Here is a 20,086-nt window from a genome sequence, read left to right as displayed (position 1 = left end):
ACCCTTTTATTTGTTGGTGGGAATGTAACTTCATGCAGCCACTATGGAAATGAAAGAATATGAAGGTTTCTCAAAAATTAAAAGTAGAACTACCATATAAGATCCAGCAATTCTACTTCTGAATATGCATCCAAAAGAAATAAAATCAGAAACTCAAAGAGATATTTGCACACCCATGTTTATTGCAGTGTTATTCATGATAGCCACTGTATGGAACAACCTAAGTGTCTGTCCATGGATGAATGGATAAAGAATATGTGGTTGTGTGTGTGCATGTGCTTTTATATATAATGGAATATTATTTACCCATACGAAAGCAGGAAATCCTGCTATTTGCAGCAACATGGGTGAAAGATGAGAGCATTATGCTAAGTGAAGTAAGCCAGACAGAGAAAGACAAATATTGCATGACCTCATTTAGTGTAGAATGGTAATTGCCAGGAGCTGGGAGTGGGTGAAATGGAAAGATGTTGACAAAGGGTACAAACTTCCAGTTATAAAATGAGTAAGTCTTGGAGAGCTAATCTATAGCAGGGTGACTATAGTTAACAAAACTGTACTGTAGGCTTGAAAGTTGCTAAAAGAGTAGATCTTATAAGTTCTTACCCCACACGTGAGCGTGCGTGTAGACGCGCGCGCGCACGGCCGCTCCCCCCCCCCTCCCCGCCCCGCCCCCCCCCCCCCCACACATACACACACAAAAGGTGAGTGATGTGTTAACTAATCTTATTGTGGCAATCATTTTGCAACATATACGTGTATCACATCATCATATTATACACTTTAAACTTACACAATGGTATATGTTAATTACATCTCAATAAAACTAGGAAAAAACTTTAAAAGGAAATAATTTATGTCATAGCTCTTTTCACCAGTAACTTCTCTGAAAGGGACTGTGACTAACTGAGGACTGTTGAAAAACATTGATTGAGGACATATTGAACCAGAGGTAGCAGGAGAAATTAGGGGCCTTATGATCTAAAACAGTGGTTCTCAACCTTCCTAGTGCCGCGACCCTTTAATACAGTTCCTCATGTTGTGGTGACCCCCAATTTCATTGTTACAAATTGAACATAATTAAAGCATAGTGATTAATCACAAAAACAATATGTAATTATATATGTGTTTTCCAATGGTCTTAGGCGACCCCTGTGAAAGGGTCGTTCGACCCCCCAAAGGGGTTGCGACCCACAGGTTGAGAACCGCTGATCTAAAAGAATGTGTGTGTGAGAGGTGGGGGCTAGTCACCCTCTCACCCTCCTCCCTATGGCAGCCCCTCTGCCTGTGTGGACACAAAAGTTGCAGGTCCCCCACGTGGGCAGCTCTGGGCTGCAGGCCGCCTGGAAACTGTTGTTCAACATTTGCTATCTCCATCTTAAACCTCCACCAGCGCCTACACTTTCTGGCCAAGGAAGCAGATGTCTTCACTCTCTAACATAGCTTCGCATATGTGATGGTAAAGTGATTCAAATATGACATTTTGGAAAGTTAAATATTTTAGTATCATTTTCCGTTAGAGCCTCAGTGTGCTCTGCCTATATAATTTTTAGTTTTGAGAGAAGATAGTAAAGCCCACGATAAAAAATATTTTTATAATCATACTCTTTAGTCACTATTTGATCAAAATTGATTAAAAAGCTATTAAATGAGTATATAATATATAATTAGAAGTGAATTTTTAAAAAATTCAATAAGCATTTGTTACATACCTACTATTTGCTAGACACAGAATGAATTCATTGTCTGGTAGGAGATACAGACAAGTGAACAAATACCTACAGAATAGTCTTATGGGTAATCGGCGCTTGGGGTTGTGTTTTGGGGCTTGAACCTTGTTTTTATCCTCTTCCTCTCTCTGGCATTCTCGACCAATAATAACAACAGTAATAACTTCGATTAAGTGGGTAGTTACTGTGCTATAGGCACTTACTCTAGTTCTTTATGTATATCAACTCATTTTGTCCTCTAAAGACACCTATAAGGTAGGTATTATTATTATCATCATCATTATTATTATATCCATTTTTAAAGTAAAGAAAAAGAGGTGCACAGGTAAATAGTTCACACTAGGAGCATGTAAAGCAGTTAAGTGAGAGCTGATGAAGGCCTGACCTAAGCCAGAAGCAGATGGCTGGAGGGAAGAGGAAATGTGTGAGGTCTGGTTTGGGTCGGGAGAATGGGTGGGACATAGTCCGGAGCATCCACAGGACCTTGTGACGATGACAAGGGAGAGGAAAGACCTAAGAATGAGTGGGTCTCCTGCCTTTGGGATCGAGAAATAGGGGAGCAGGGGGTGCTCACACTCACTATAGACCTGAAGTCTGGAGGCTGCTGGGAAAAGAGCAGCTGTGAGGCATTTTGAAGACAGTTGTGCTGTTGTTGGAGCAAGCAGGGGAGGCTTGAGGACTTCAAGTTCTCCTTGAGGGGTGCAGCCGATACGTTTTGTCTTTTCTCATCATTGCATCTCTAGCACCACTACAGTGCCTGGCCTCACCAACACCCTCCTCAGAATTTCCCCCCTAAGAACACCCATTATGTGTACTGGCTGTTTAATAATTAGCTTGTCTCATTTCCTGAGAAAGTTTCCTGTAAAGACTCGAAGGTGATAGCACTGCTGTCATTAAAACATAAGTGAGATCATTGCTAGGTTTCTGCAGTCTCCTACTTAGTGGTTTTATAGCTTCTTCATTAACATTTCCGATTCTCTGAAATCATATACGTATAAGACATACTGTGTTTATCACATGAAGGATAAACAGCAACATAACATTGACAGTTATTTTGCTTCTAGCCGCCAAGCCTGCAGCCTCCTGCCTTTCTTCTGGCCTGCTGCTCCGCCTCCATCAATTCTGTGAGCCCCCAATATGCTCCCACTAAAGATGAAAAACTAAAATGAAGAATGAAAATAAATGTCTTTCAAAACCGTCAAATGCTATCTGAATTTGAAAGGATTTTCCATAGTTTTTGTCTCAGCTTTCCTTGTCACAGCTTTTTCCTGGCACATTCAAGCACTCACGGGCTTAGTGCTGCAATTAGGATTCGCTCATTTGATCTCTGGGAATGTTGTCACAGTCTGAATAGTACAGTCCACAAAAAAATTAAATTTTAGCTGGGAGCAACTTACAACTAACCTCCTTTTCTGAAAAAAATGTGAATAAAAGTAATAGCAAAATCACCCCCAAGTTCTTAATACATATTTTTAAAGTAAAGAAAAGGAGGCCCACAGGTAAATAATTCACACTAGGAGCATGTAAAGCAGTTAAGTGAGAGCTGATGAAGGCCTGACCTAAGCCAGAAGCAGATGGCTGGAGAGAAGAGGAAGTGTGTGAGGTCTGGTTTGGGGCGGGAGAATGGGTGGCACCCACATTATTTTTGGTTTATCTTTTGGGTGCTATTGTAAGGATATAACTATCTACCACTGTCCTACATAGCAAAGCATTTTTCTGCAGTTGTTGATGCGTGAATATCACTAAAATTAAGTCCTGGGGTGTTCGATATTTTTCATAGTGGATCTTACACTGGCCTGTCCTGTGATTAATTATTTGCTCGAGGCCAAGCAAACACTACTGAGTTCTGTGGCTATTAGGTGTTTATGCTGAAACAGCAGCATTGCTAATTCTTGCCTATTTGCACACTGCTGTGTCCTTTCCTTTCCCTAACATCTGTAACTCATGCGTCAATCATGGGGGATCACAGTATCATTCTGATATTACATTTGAGTTATACGTTATATGGTAAATTGATTGTTTTCCATCAAATGAATACTTGTTTTAACATTCAATATAATAAAATCTGTTTATAGAAATAATTAAAAAGTAGAGCAATGTCTGTAGGAATTAAAGAGTATGTCTAGAGAATGCGCCTTTATCAGCTTTAAGGGTGTGGTGAAGACCCCAAGGGGAGGGAGAGCAAGAAAAGCTTAAGGAAGTTTAAGAAGACTAATGGGCAGATTAAGAAGAAAACTAGAAAGTGATTCAGATGTATGATGCTTTTGAAATGTGTGTTCCCTTTTTCGTTTGAATTTTGGTAGCAAAGTCATCAAGAAAATAATTGATTTGCTGGTTCTACTTATATATTTTTATTTACATATATTACATTTTGAAACAAAGAACTTATGACAATTGAAGTTAAAAATCTTAAAACAATTTTATTCCTGCTAAATTATTTTTCTGATGATAAATTATTTTACTCTATGCAAATATAAAATAACTTACATCTAATATTTTTTATTTTAAACATGTTTAAACACTTTCATTTTTATTTTCTTAATATTTAATATTTAACTTTATTTACTATTTTCAATACAGTAGCTATTGCTACTTCACAAATCAGTGTGCTTCTTTATTACTTCTTAATGCAGTAAGAACAAATTAATTCCATGGCTGGTAATAGTGCCAAATGGTGTACATAGTTCACTACTTTCTCAATCCTATAGACATTTACTGAGCATCCACTATGTGCAAAAAAGTTTGTGCTGGATGTTGCAAAAGGGTACAAAAAACATCACCCGGGCCACTTGTGCACTAGAGGCGAAGGTTGAAACCTTGGGCATATACAAGATTGCACATCAGGAGGGGAAAGTGAGAGAAGGAAACAATTTCTGTGATAAGAACCTAAAGGATGCCTTTATTCAGGTGACAGAAAGGGAATGATAAGATGGCCAAGGTGACAAAAAAAAGGGAGAGTCAAAGATATATAAAGATAACCAGCCTGTACATTTTTAAAAAATATTTTTTATTGATTTCAGAGAGAGGAGGGGAGAGAGAGAGAGATAGAAACATCAATGTTGGGAGAAAATCATTGAGTGGCTGCCTCCTGCATGCCCCCTATTGGAGATTGAGCCTGAAATCCAGGCATGTGCCCTGACCGGGAATTGAACTGTGAACTCCTGGTTCATGGGTCGATGCCCAACTACTGAGCAACACCAGCCGGGCACCAGCATGTGCATTTGAATCAAAGCCAGAAAAGAAAAGGGTTTCAAGAGGTTGACATATTCTGTAGAAGATCAGGGAGGGTGCAACAGAATTCACTGTTCTTTAGGAATTTGGTTTCAGTGGAAAATGGGAAAGAAAGCCCAAATCTAAGGGATGGTATGTAGAGACATTGATATATATATCCTGTGGACCAGTGCCAGTCTGTGAAATGCTTGTTAACTGTCCACACAGATGAACTACTGAATGCAAGTCAGACATATCATGAAACATTGTTAGTTCAACTGGCATTTATTTATTTATTTATTTATTTATTTATTTATTTATTTATTTATTTTTCACAAGAAGCCTCTCTCAGGGAAGCAGGTAGTGAGGCCATTTGTGTTCTGGCAGGGATTCCATACCTTGTCTCCGATGGATAGGAGTGTGAAGACAGCCTGCTTCGAGGAGCACTAATACAGATAATAACAGTATAGATATTTCCACTTTCATTTTTATCCTGCTTTTTAGAGATATAATTGTCATATAACATTGATGTGGAAATTAAATGAGATAAATGTCAGGTGTAAAACAAGATTCTGGAACATACTAAATGCTAAATAGAAGGCCTATAATCTTGGCGGTGATTTTTATTTTTCAAGGAAAGGAGAGTAGAGTTTTGTTTTTTTCAACTAAAATTCTGTCAGGAAGCACCATTGTTTTAGGCAGCTCAGCAAAAATAGCTTTTGCCAATTTTGTCTGTATTCTAGATTTCAGTGTTGATTTTATTTTGAAATTAATTTTTCCCATGGTTGTACTTTAGAGATATAAATTTTAATCGTTTAACATGCTACAAGCTCTCCAGACACCCCACATTGTCTTTACTGTTACTTTTTTAGGATTTCCTGGCCACACCATTGCTTCCCCTATCATTTACAGTCCAGGATTATTGTAAAGGTAACAACAGGCTTGACACCCAGTATTTCAGTTTGTGTCTAAGGTAGGAAAAAGCCAGTCTGAACAGAGACTCTCTTATTCAGCCTTTTGTTCTAGTCAGTCCTTCAACTGATCATATGAGGCCCACCCGCATTAGGGAGGTGCAATCTCCTTTATTCAGTCTGTTTATTCAGTCTGTATGCAGATGTTAATCTCATACAGAAACTCCTTCAAAGGATACACACAGAATAGTGTTTGATGAAATATCTGGGTACCCCGGACCCAGTTCAGTTGTCAAATGAAATGAATCATCACAGATAACTTCTAAATTTATACCTTCAGGCTGCACCCTGCCCTAACATCCCGAATTTGTGTATCCAAATAGCTGCTTATTATCTCTACTTGGATGTTTAAGAGGCACCACGAATGTAGTATATCCAAATGAAACTCCCAATTCCCTCCCATAAACCTGCTTGTTGCACAGTAGTCTCCATTTTAGTTAACACAGCTCTAATTAATGGAGGCCCCCAAACTGCTGAGTAATTTTTGACATCAAAACTGCCAGAAAGTCCCATGGCTCTACTTTCAAAATATATTCAGACTCCAACCACTTCTGTTACTACCACCATGGTGCAAGCTATTGTTATTTCTTGCCTTGAGTGTTGCAGTATCCTACTTGCTACTTCATCTTCTTACTTCAGTCCTTGAGCCCTTGAAGTTTATTTCAAAACTGTAGCCCTAGTGATCTTATTGACAGCAAAAGTCAGATTATGTTGCTTTGGCTCAACATCCTCTGATGATTTCCACTTTCACTTAAAATCAACGTCTTAGTTTACATGATTCTACCGCATCGGCAGCACCACCCCCCCCCTCCCCTTCCACTCCAATCACGCTGGCCTCCTTGTTGTTCCTCAGACATGCCTGCATGCTCTTACCGCAGGACCTTTGCACAGCTGTTTTCTCTACCTGCATTACTCTTCTCCTAGATGGCTACATGACTTGCTCCCTTGCCCTCTTTAGGTCTTTGCTCAAATCCTACTTTCTTACAAAGTAAGACTTTAATTTTATTTTATAATAACCTAATTTTTAAAGAAGACAATATTTATGTATTATGAAACTAAAAACAAAAAGCTACTATTTTTAAAAAAGATATTTTATTGATTTTTTTACAGAGAGGAAGGGAGAGGGAAAGAGAGTTAGAAACATCAATCAGCTGCCTCCTGCACACCTCTTACTGGGGATGTGCCCGCAACCAAGGTACATGCCCTTGACCGGAATCGAACCTGGGACCCTTGAGTTCGCAGGCTGACGCTCTATCCACTGAGCCAAACCGATTAGGGCTACTATTTTGTTTTTTTAAAGCTTGTGGAGTCATAGGCCATTGTTCCCCTCTGGGATTGTGGACCTTGTTTGTTCAGCAGTGACAAGAATGTCTGGGCCCATAGATACAGTTATAAATATAAAAGCAGTCAGTTTTACCTGTTTCTCAAGTAAAAGTGACTTTCATTAAAATCAAACTTTTTAAAATTTATCCATACAGATCCCTCTGTGTAATAGATGGTGTCGTGGTTGGGAGCAAAAGAGACTCAGAGACATTGGGGCACATTTTATCTGTTTTCTTCCCAAACGTGAGAATATGGCCTTGCTGATGCTGAGTGAGTCAGAAACCAGGAGAGTAATGATTATACCAATTCCCCACCATAGAACTTCTTAGAGTCCTAGTGGATGTGTACTGTTGGAAAAGAGATCTAAGTGCTGAATCCAAAAGACTTATGACCTAACAGACATGTGGCTGTTTTCCCGGATCCAACTGGCCCAGTTGGATCCAGTCACCTGAAGCCACTAGGGAATTAGGAACCAGGGAAAACTGGACACCTGGCTACTCACAGGTTTTGGAGTCCTTGACTAATTGGTTGGGGACCTAATGAGGTAGAATATTGTCTTTTCCCCTCAACTTGTAACTCTGAAAATTCCAGAATCTGGTTTAGGAGAGGAACCTAAAATGCTGCAATAGACTTTTCTTTTCTTAAGGCAATTCTGACAAACACCTACAAACAAATATAGTTCCAAGAAACTGTGGAAACTGACAAAAATTGCCCACAGTTGAAAATGGGCTCAATTTCTTCCCTAAGTAATAATCATCTGTTGTCTATGAGTAGATGTTGGCATTCTACAACTTATATCTGATGATTAATTATTTAGTTAATATCTACCAAGAAGAGGCCTAATGAAATAGCTTTTAAATTTAGCCAGAAAAAAATAGCACCATTAATGATGGCCTTGACATTCAGCAAAGCCAAATTAAGCAGTCAATCTGAATTTTTATAGACAGTCTGTTATAGAGCCTCACACCCCGTGGATGTTTGATAAGCATTAATTGCCTGGCTGATGATGAACAGCTATACATCTGCCTGTTATAGAAACTGCCATGGTGGAATAAATAAGAGAAGGTTGATTTGAGATGTTCTGTGGGATAGGACCTTGTGAGCACTGTGGGTTTTTTTTGTTGTTGTTTTTTTAATTAATCAGGCTTCATAATTTTCTTTTAATGGAACACGTTCATTAAAAATATAATTCCCTTGCCCAGCCGACGTGGCTCAGTGGTTGGGTGTTGACCTATGAACTAGGAGGTCACAGTTCCATTCCAGGTCAGGGCAGCCGGTCAATGATTTTCTCTCATTGATGTTTCTATCTCCCTCTCCCTCTCCCTTCTTCTCTTAAATCAATAAAAATATATTTTAAAAAATAGAATTCCCTTTGTCAATTCAAGGTAAAGTGGCAGTTAATAGTGGTAGTGGTCAAATGTTATTTCCTTCTTAAATGGAAAGCTGAGAGCCTCTAAATAATCAATGTCACATTCCCTTTTTAAATTATTTGCATCAATGCCAGGGAAATCATTAACATTTCAGGTCAGATGACTGTTATTTTCATTAGTGTGCTGATAATGCACTGTGTTCATTGTAGTGAGTGGAGAATGGGGAACTCTGGTCTGCATTTTATTTTTTCATTTATATGGATTCACTTTTACTGAATATAAATACTATAAAGCTAGAAAAATATTTATAAAGTAATAATAATAGCTGACTTTTTATCATTACTCTATGCAGTCATTGTGCTAAGCTCTTCATATGTATTTGTTTCAAGTGTGCGTTGAAAGATTATTTCACATTTTCTGCCACATCTTTTTTATGCCTTTGAAATGATAACTTTTACACTGTTCTATTTAAAATCACAATTTTACTCATGCTTATTTAATTGCAGTGATACAGTCAACCATAGCTTCCTCTGAAGGAACAAGAGCACATGTTTGAAGGATAATAAAGCTGATGAAAATTTTAAACCTTTAGAAATGGAGTATTGAGCAAAGACAGATGTTTTATAAAAGAAGGGAAAGACAGCTGATCATGTGACTCTGATGAATTGGTGTAGAGAATTATTGAGATCTATAGATATGCCTTGTTTCTGTATATTACTTTTATAAAAACTGGTTCAAAATGAATAGTCCACACTGTGGAATGACCCAGCTGCTTGTTGAAGCAATTGCTTTTAATTAGCCCATCTGATGTTGATTGGATTTGGGCCTTGCATGCCTGGATTCCTGAAAGATTGAATTACCAGTTATTCTTCTCATTTAGAGACATGTGATTCTAAAGTGATTTGAGATTTTCATGTCAAATCGTTCTTATCACTTTAAAAATTATATATGTGTATAAACAACTTCATGGGCTTAAAAGAAGTTCTTCATGTAGTTACTTTTGAAAGATATTTGAACTCTCATGGATTATTCTTAAACTCTTCCTCCCCCCCCCCCCCTTTTGTACAGTGTGGAGACTTTTCATGTAGTGTGCGTGGACAAACGTGTTTGCAAAAGGAGTAACATATGGGACAAACTGAACACTTCATACTAAACTGGCCTGTTCTGCCCAGATCAGGAAGGTTCCAGTGAAGTGGTTGCTTAGTAACTAATGGAATTAGAAGAAACCGTGTTAGCAGGGGCTCTTGCCCTCTTCCGTGTGTTCGCCTAATATTGGGAGAGTGACTCCAGTGCATGTTGCCTGGCTTGCAGCTGTTAAACCAAAGTGATGACTAAAATGAAAGACTGAAGAGAGATTCCACAGCCAGACTGGGAGCCTATATGTATAATCTTACACACCTTATTTATGTTAGTATGTTGAAGAAAAAGATATTAAGAGAGGACTTTAAAAATAAAGAGTAACTACTAAAATTTGATTGGGGTTAAAATTTTAAGAGTGATTGTTAACTTACATTGGGTTTTAAAGAGTAGAACAATAATTATCTTCATCATTCTTCCAAAAAGTCCTCTATAGAAAAGGGTTAACAGATTTTATGTGATGGCACCATGGATTCTAGGACAGACACGGCATGTCTTGTGCTTGTCCGTATGCATACTTTATGATGCAGGGCTGGCACATCTGTTGTTACACCCGTAACTAGATTCTGACTACTTTCACTTGAGCCTGAATATGGCCTCACAGCTCTCAACAGGGCTGCAGGGAGTCACTGCCAGCCTTTGAGGGGCAGGCAAGAAACTGCCTTGTCATTCTTTGTGGCAAATTGAAACTACTTAAAAGCTTCTGCCTTCTGAATTCCATTAGAATGGGTATGAGGGATTTGTGACAATAGCAGCTCTGAGTTGGCCATGCAAAATTCCTCTTCAGGAAACTATAAAAGAGATGGACCAGGGAAAGACAAACCAAAAACAGTAATTGGGAAAAGGAAGGTGGTGTGATGGATTTACTCCTTCAAAGACCTTATTCTTGAAATCATGGGAGGCAACCAATTGATGTTTCCCTCTCACATCCATGTTTCTCTCTCTCTCTCTCTCTCTCTCTTCCTCTCTCTAAAATCAATAATAAAAATGGCTTATCGAATATATTCAGTAAGGAAGAGTAATAGTACCATCCCTAAATATGTTTAAAATATTTAAAGATAAAAGAATGGACTTCTTTACATGGTGGGTAGCAAAATATTGAAATCCCATACCCAAGGGATACAACCATAAGTTAGAAGGTAACAGGAGCACCAGAGGAATGAGTAGAAGCCAAGGGATCAGAGAGGGGGACCCAAGACTAAAGGCAGGTGTGTAAATGCTATTTTCCAGAGTATGTAACAAGAAACAAGGATAAATACCCTTCATGGATAGCCTGACTTCATGATGGTCAACAGGGTTTGGCCTACACACTTACCATATCTTTAGCTAAGAAAACAACAACTTGATTTGTGTCTTTTTCCACTCCATTCTCTCCCAGAAGACCCCAGTGATTGAGGTATGGCCACATTCAGGAGGAGGAGAATTCTAAAGAGAAATAGGAAAACCATAATCATGCTGCTTTTGAAGGGCTCATTATCACCATGTAGTTAATTTAAGAAGCAACCGTGCCAAGAGCAAAGCTGTGAAATATAACTAGATTTTTTTTAAATAAACAAGCTACATGTTTGAAGCTGTTGGGAAAACCAATATGTTTTATAGTTTGGAGTATATAATAGTTTTTTTCTTTATATGGTTAAGGTGAGGGGAAACTGGTATTTTAGCAGTATTAATTTTTGCTGTCTAATTATAATTACAGTAATATAATCTTACTGCTTTCGTTTGTCTTGATATTTTATTCTCTGAGAGGACTACTATACTATTTGAGGAAGAATTAAAACAGCTATAAAAGATATATAAGCGAGAAAAAACCCTCCACCCCAGTCTTTCAGACCATTAAGCTCCCCAAACGGATTGGATTGCTTTTGCATTTGGGAGATCATGAAGGTAAATGATCCAGTTCAACTGTGGTCAGGACCCTTCTCAACTAAATGCTAGTGAATGGGTTATTGTGGTTAATTGAACAGTCTCATTAACTGGGATTTACTACCAATTCTATAGTGACGTATAACCAGAATTCAATAAAGGATAATCACCATTAACACTAAATTGAGCAAAATGTAACCTTGTTGATTCAGAAGTTAGCTCCAGTCTCTGTAATGCCTCATGGCCATTGTAAACGTTGCTAATTGTATAACACTGGGCATATAAAGGAGGAGGAGGATCAGGCTAGATCTGCTGCAATCAATGCAACTTACTTTTTTCCAATAACTTCCATTTAACTCTCTCATAAAAGATAAGGGTTGCATGTGCTCAAAACAATTCAGTTATTTCACCTGTAAAATCAGTTGGGTTCCTTGTAACTTGGGAATTCACAGTACATCTTGCCCATGTCTAGTGTTAATTCCGAAGCTACACATAGGTTACTAAAAAGAACATATTTCCCCAACTTCAAGTGCTTAAAAAAGTCTTATCAGCTGTCATTCTAATTATCTTTGAAGATGTAGTCTTTTCATTGGTCAGTTTTGTGGCATAAAGTACCAACCTAAAATTGGTCATAGCTCATCTTGTGACTGCATGACAACTAACGTGACCCAGGGGAACTTAATTCATGGGCTGTGATGTTAGCACTCAATTTGTGTCACTTCTGTGTGAAATATAGGAGAAATGACACACTATAAATCCATAACTCTCTCTGAGGTAGTAGGCACTTAGAGTGGATTGTGGTCTCACAAACTGGGTTTTCAATTAGAAAGATTTGTGGAGGTGGCAGCACATTATCAGCCAGGAGTGAGCTGTGACAAAATTGTAAATCTCAACCCGGCCAAGACTTTCCCAAAGACAATACAGTGTGAACCAAGGAAGAACCTGTGCAATGCTTTCATATTTGTAGGCAGAACCTTATCCCATGCTTTGCAAGAATGTGGCTTAATAGAGGACATTACCTTATGTTCTTAATTTTTCCCAAATGTCTATCTTTGAACATAATTTGTATTTGGCTTATGGTAGACACTCTTTAACTTTAGCTATGTTTTATATTCCATGTTGTAAAACATCTTACATCATGAAAATTCTTTCTTATGTCAAATTATTTTTGTTTATAGCAGTGTAGAGCAGCTGGGCATCATGCAAAGATGAATTTTTGAAGAACTTGTTCATTTGTTCATCAATTCATTCACCTGTATTTGCTAGGATCTAGGATCTCCATAGTGAATAAGGAAGATGTGGAACTCACTTTCATGAAGCTAAGTTTACCTTTTCAAGGAGATCAATGCTAAAACTATAAGATAGCACCCTTGGTCTCCTCACCTCTTTTGCTACCAAAGAGGTTTTGTCCTTCCCCATGGGCTCAGGCAGGTCTCCAGACATTGTTTCACAAGCTCGGGCAGCCTAGTCAGCTGGTGTTTCACTCTGTCAAATGGCCAGGTTCTTTCTTACTTTGATGGTATCCTGTGAGCTTTTTCCTAACAGGTTCCTTGTAAGTTTGTTAAACTCATGACATTGATCTTGATTTATTTTTTTTTTAATATATTTTATTGATTTTTTACAGAGAGGAAGGGAGAGAGACAGAGAGTTAGAAACATCGATGAGAGAGAAACATCAATCAGCTGCCTCCTGCACATCTCCTACTGGGGATATGCCCGCAACCAAGCTACATGCCCTTGACCGGAACCGAACCTGGGACCTTTCAGTCCGCAGGCCGACGCTCTATCCACTGAGCCAAACCGGTTTCGGCGATCTTGATTTAATAGTTACCTTTTCTTAAATTAATTTTCTAATTTTTAAAAATTATGGTGCATTAAGTTTGTAACATTAAATTTCTAAAACTCTGTGATATGATACCAGAATGGAAATTACGTGGTTATAGAAGTATGGTGATGGTTTTTATGATGGGGTCTGTCCTTAAAGCAGGGTAAGGAATATGGGGTGAAAGTGAAGTGCCGCAGCCAATCATAGGCATTTTGAGTAGGATTGTCATTAGGAAAGTATTTGAAAGGAATGGGTTTGGGCAGAGGGGAGAGGAGAGGGCTGTTTCTTAACTCTTAGTCCAATGGGGATCAAAAGGATGCATGGGAGAGTAGAGTAGGACAATCAGCGTGGATTAGAATAGCAGTTTCTATTTATTAAGCATCTATTATGCACGACTGTACCTAAACCTTAAAGCAACCCTGTGAGGTTGGTATTATCCTCATTTTACAAATAAGGGACCTGAGGTTTAGAGAAGTTAACGAATTAGCCAAGGTCATATGTTCAAGGTAAATTGCCTGGTTGTAGAACTAGGAGTCGAATCAGATGTGTCTTCCTGCACAATCCTGAACATTAAAAAAAAGTTTTCAAAAGGCCCTTGTTAGAAATAGACGGGTAACATGTCCATTGTAATGGTCCAAATAATACTACGTAAATGGACTAAAATTAATAGCCTCTTCCTTCCTCTACAGTCATACCCTATAATAAAGTCCCAGTGACCAATTTGGTGTTCCTTTATTGCTAATGCAAACATATGCAAATATATATGCACATTATTTAAGGGGTTGTTTACTTGCCCCAACTCTACCAGGCCAGGCTTCACGTTCAGTAGCTCATAACCCTCTGTTCTATGCCAATAGCACTGGTTGCTTTTGAAAGACACCTACGAAAGCATATTCAAAAAACTCCCTTGGCAGCTTGTTCTGTTATTTAACTTTTGCTCTCAGGAACTGTTTTCCATTTCATTAACCCAGATAATTGTTCTGCAGCCTGAGTCATTTCTGTCTTGCTCTGCATATGGGGTTGATGGAGAGCAGCTGGTCACCCTATCAGGTGCAATTTCAACTTACATAGAAGGCCTGAAAAAAGAAATTCGTGTGGGGAATATTAAAACCTGAAACACTAAATTTAATAATAAAAAAAGACATTGAAAACAACTGAAATTTCTTTCATTTTTTTTTAACACATTGCGTATCGCATAGGAATCTCTAAGACATACGCCAGGGACCGCACGTTTTTGGGCAAACTGCACGTTATTTAAATCATCATAATGCACTTTAGGTGTTGTTTTTCAATAATTATAACATTTTTATTTACAAAAACAAATAAACAATTAAACAATTAAAGTTCCTAGTACTTTTTTAACGTAGGGTACTGCGTAAAACATTTTCCTCTATGAAGAGGGACCAAACAAAATTTACGTAAGTATCTAGATTTGCTCCTTTTTCCATGGGCGTGAAAAACGAGAACACTCGTGAGCGGTCCTTAACAGATGGCGCGCGAACCACGAGAAAACTCCTGAGCAGTACGAAATGTGTTTTAAGTGGCTATAAGAAGTCTGAAGAAAATTCAGAATTACACAAATTGAAATAGTTTTTTTTATTGTGACCTGTAATTTTTAATTTTAAGATTTTAGATCTTCTATAAATGCATAAGCATAATCCATTTAACATTAAAGTCAATTTCCTATTAGCATTTTTTATGTATAGCCCACACTTGATTTCCAAGAAACCCCAGAAACTGGTACTTCTAATGTATCAATCATTTTAACCAGAGAATGTATAAAATAAACTTTATTCTATTTTATTATCACAAAATATAAATTTCACCAAGAGCGTGCCTGTTATCAGGACATGTATCATATACTGAATACTTTTCATATATACTGTCATATAATCTTCAAACAAGTTCATTAGTCCCATTTTTTAGATAAGAAAACTGAGTCAGGTTACATGTTTATCATTCTCACTTACCAGTGATCAAACCCAGAATTGTTTTGTTACAAATTTGCTTTAAACACAAACCAAGGATCATGTGACTTCAAATCCAGTCTTCTTAACCTGCCATACAGTGCCTTAACTGCTGGTGACACCAGTGGGAAGCCAGATCAAGTCACTAACTAACCAGGTTCCCAAATTTACTACATTGACCATTGGCCTTTAACAGATTTTAGAGGATCAATTTAGAAGGTTAAATTTTAAAGGTTAGATTTTACTTATGATAAAGTAAATTTCTGAAAGTTAAAATATTCTTAATTTAAAATGTATAGAATGAAGAGAATCAAAATAAATTTATCAAAATTAAAAATTGATACTTTGACAGAACAAAATATGACATTTTTAAAATTAAAAAGATTTAAGGGGAGCTGAACTATTAATACATAGAACCATGCATTGTTGTATTTTTGTTTTACTTTTGTGAATGAGCCAAATTATAAAACCTGAAGGTACAGTACAAGACTTCTCTCATTCAGACACCAATGACAAGTTTGAGGGGATTCCTAAAACTACTTTCATGTTCAATAATTCGCTGGACAGAGTCACAGAACTCACTGCAAGTTTTTATACTTGTGGATTTGGCTTATTACAGGGAAAGAATGCAAATTAGAACCAGCCAAGGCAAGAGGCACATAGGGCAGAGTGCAGAAGGGGACCAAATATGGCACTTCTGGCCGTCCGCCTCCTGTGGGGCCGTGTTACCTCCTCTGGCCATGCTGTGCGACAGTGTGCACAGGGGACTGCCAACCCAGGAAGCTCGCCCATGCTTGTGGTGTCTGAGTTTTTACTGGAGCTCAACTGCAAGCTGCCTACATGTCTGGCCTTTCATCTCTAGCCTCTCCTGGGACCTCCAGTTCATGCCTTTGATCTCCAATTCCGCTGAGGTCAGAACTGATATGGTGTGGCCCCAAACCCATCATAAATCATGCTCCCTAGACTCAGTGGTCAAAGCCCCAGACAAACCAAGACACTCCTATCAGGCAGGATAATCCAAGGGCCTTAGAGATCACATCCCAGAAACCCAGGGCAAAGGCAGACTTCTCATTGGGTAAAGTTAAGTCTTCACTACACAGAGTAGTGTATTTCATCATCAGTAGCATAAAATTGAATATTCTCTTTATTCCTGTTAAGTCAAACTTGTTAAAAGCTTTTGTGGGGGGCAAGTATAGCATTTGTTATTGTAAAGCATTGCAATGAAATAAAGTACAGAAACTAAGTACAGAAGCTAAGTACATACATTTGTTTAATATGGCAAGTTTTTATTTTTTTAATTTTCAAGTTTCCGTTTGACATATTGGTCATTCAGTGGAAGAACTGGCGTTTCAGTAAGTTGGCCATTTGGAGAGTTAGTTTAGGGGCATATTGACTTTCACTGAATAACTTTGACAGTGGTTCTCAAAATCAAGTGAGCATCAGAGTCACCTGGATGACCCTTACAACACAGATTGCTGGACTGACTCTGAGTTTCTGATTCAGCAGGTCCTGGGACCCCCCAGTCCCAAGAATCTATAACAATTTCCTGGGCTGTACTGATGTTGGCAGCCCAGGAGCCACATTTTGAGAACCACTGGAATAGAGGGTGTGATAATGTAGCAGAAGAGAGGAATGAGCTATGTCATTGGGATGGGGAATAAAGGAAGACCAGTTGAAGACAAGGGTGTGCTTTCCATGTCCTGTTGACAAGAATGTTTGGGAGTGCTGCACATTTCATGAGATCCCAGGATCCGGAGAATGAGTTCAGTGAACGAGCCTAAACACAGTCACCCCAGGGAAGGGCTGTGGGAGTAAATGAGAGTTTGCGTGTGGGGTGTTCTTTGTGTATTACTTTACCTGCTGAGACAGTGATTTGCAGTGGCTTGTGTCGGTGAAGCTTTTGTCAAAGCATTGCAGAAGCCAATATCAGTCTTTAACCTATAAAGTTTTTTCTTTCCTAGTCTCTCTAGGAGTTTGTCTTGTTCCCTTGCTTTTTAAGTCCCGTAACTCTGTCTCTTCCTTTTTCCCGCCTCAGGCAATGTTCAGCCTTTGTATGGTGGAGAGTGGAGCTGACGAGGTGAATTTGCATGGTGTGACCAGCCTAGGCTTAAAGCAGGCTCTGGAGTTCGCATACACAGGACAGGTATGGTACAAAATGGCATCTAAGAGGCTGAGCATGTTAACGGGAGCTAATCAGAGGAGATTCTCCTTGAGGCATGAGATTTCATTATTTTTCTTGTTATGCATCTTGAAGTTTTAAAAAATTTTCACATCTTTAATTTTATAGCTACATGATGGAAAGGTAAGTAAAGCAGTATGATTTTAAATAGGACCCAGGGAACATAATATTTTCATCCTAGCTCAGTGGTTTGTTGGTATAATTTTAAAATATCCTAAAGGACTATTATACGAGAGTTTGCAAGATAACTTGAATTCTCATTGCTATCACTGAAGCTCAGTGACTCAATCTTGGCTTAATTGACTTAAAAACAAGACCAAAAAAAAAAAAAATGTAAAGCCTCAAAAGGCTATGTCTAGCTTCTTGGCACCCTGTCCTCAAATATCTCAGAGTCAAGGTGTCAAGATTAGAATGTGATGGTTTAAAAGGCAAAATTGTTCATTACTAAATTGTTATCTCTCTCCCTCTCCCTCTCTCTCTCTCTCTCTCTCTCAAGAGCCATGTTAGTGTACAGCTATCAGCAAATCAAAATAAAACTGCAGAAAGACAATATGAATTCAGATCTCAAGCTTCATGGTTCTTAACTAGTTTTATGTTAGTGAAACAATTATTAGAACACACAAGACATTTCCTTTATAAGTTATCTTTAATTGAGATATGATTGACATATAACATCGTATTAGATTTAGGTGTATAACATAATGATTTGATATATGTATATATTGTGAAATGATTACCACAATAAGTTTAGTTAACATCCATCACCACACATAGTTACAATATTTTTCTCTTGTGATGAGGGCTTTTAATTATATTCTCTTAGCATCTTTCAAATACACAATACAGTATTATTAACTCTAGTTTCCATACTATACATTACATCCCCAGGGCTTATTTATCTCTTAATCAGAAGTTTGTACCTTTGACCCACTTCACCCATTTTGCTCCCTTCCCCTTATTTTTATTTCAGAATTACTTAACTGAATTGATGTAGACACAGACTGGATGTTTATCCTCTTTTAAAAAGTTTTGTTCTTTAATTCCATGTCATCCAACTTAGGTCTAGTGTCTTCTATGCTAAAATCAGGGCCTCTTCTCTCTCTTTCTTTTTAAAATATATTTTTATTGATTTTAGAGAGGAAAGGAGAGGGAGAGAGAGATAGAAACATCAATGATGAGAGAGAATTATTGATTGGCTGCCTCCTGCACGCCCCACACTGGGGATCGAACTTGCAACCCAGGCATATGTCCTGACAGGGAATTGGCCTCCTGGTTCATGGGTCAACCCTTAACCACTGTGCCAGCTTGGTAAGGGCCTCTTCTCTTGACAAACTCACATCCCGGTGGGAGAAAGAGGAAAATAAAGAATTATATATCTTACTGTGATGGGAGGTATAATAGAAACAGAACATAAGACACATGGGGACAAAAGGGAGGGTGTGGACAACCAGGACCATCGGTGCAAACCTTCACAGAGGTGGTAGTTGTTAAAAAAAGATGGGTGCTCACTCTTCTATTAAATTTCCTTCTTTGGAGGCATATTAAAGTGTATGATATTGTCCATTCTCTTTGCTGCATTAGTAGAGTTTGAGAAATGTTTCATAGAATAACTGAGGCAACTTTGGCAGCTGAAATGAAAATAGTAGGTCGGGGGGGGGGGGGTGCAATCATCCGTCAAGGAGCAAGTGCAAAGCGGAGTAGACAGAAGACGGGTAACAAGTTTGGTGTCAGCCTGGCCAGATGGCATGCCTTAGGAAATAAGGGAGACAATTATTGTCCACAGAATTGCCAAAAAATACTCCCAGTAAAGTGAGTAAATAATGTGTTTTATGCTCTTTGGTTTCTTTGATTAAAGAAAGATACCAGCTTGTGTTGTGTATATTTCTCTCTTCACACCTTAATTCCAGTCACACCTGCAGTTGCCCATCTCTACAATACGATTGACAACCCACAGCTCAGACTTCACTCGTGTGTAATGGAGATGAAATAGCAAATATTGTGCGTGTTTTTTTATAAAGCTACTCAAGAAAATAGTTTCTGTACTTAGCTTCATTGACAGTGCTTTAAGTTCAGAGGTTATAGGCTACAAAGCATGTTTAAATCATTAGTAAACAAAAGGGCACAAAAATTGCTGGGAAGGTGGAGGTCAAATACACAGGCAAATATAAGTGGATGCCTTACTGTCTGCCTCGATTGCCTTGTGTTTCTTTCACAACATATATAAACTTAGCCTGCAGCACGAAGGTCTATGAAGTATGAGCTGAAAATAGCATGGGGTTGGTGGTGGTGGTGGTGGTGGGGGGAGGGACTGACATTCTGGAGGAAAAACACTGCTTGGGAAGAGGGAGGAAGTTTGCAGTAGGGCAGCCATATCCTATTTCTTAGAAGTCATTTGCTCATATTCCACTTTTATGAGGAGAAAGAAAGCCAAATGAGAAAAATATATAGTTAGGTTTTTGGTATTAGTGCTTTAAAAAACAAAACAAAAAGCAATTCCTAGGGCTAGACCTGG

The 20,086-nt window shown here is 38.4% G+C and overlaps 1 protein-coding gene across 8 annotated transcripts in view; it reads left to right on the top strand.

Moving 5' to 3' along the window:
- Positions 1-20,086, top strand: part of KLHL32 (kelch like family member 32) — a 217,679-nt gene that overhangs the window by 83,903 nt on the left and 113,690 nt on the right. For all 8 annotated transcript variants that reach the window (XM_036317421.1, XM_036317420.1, XM_036317419.1 and 5 more), the window contains one exon: positions 17,431-17,538. In XM_036317421.1, coding sequence (XP_036173314.1) covers positions 17,431-17,538 — 108 coding nt within the window. The remainder of the gene's footprint in view (positions 1-17,430; positions 17,539-20,086) is intronic.

This window comes from Myotis myotis, unplaced genomic scaffold (genome assembly GCF_014108235.1).
Source record: "Myotis myotis isolate mMyoMyo1 unplaced genomic scaffold, mMyoMyo1.p scaffold_m19_p_7, whole genome shotgun sequence".
Lineage (NCBI taxonomy): Eukaryota > Metazoa > Chordata > Mammalia > Chiroptera > Vespertilionidae > Myotis > Myotis myotis.
This window is presented reverse-complemented; position numbering and strand designations above follow the sequence as displayed.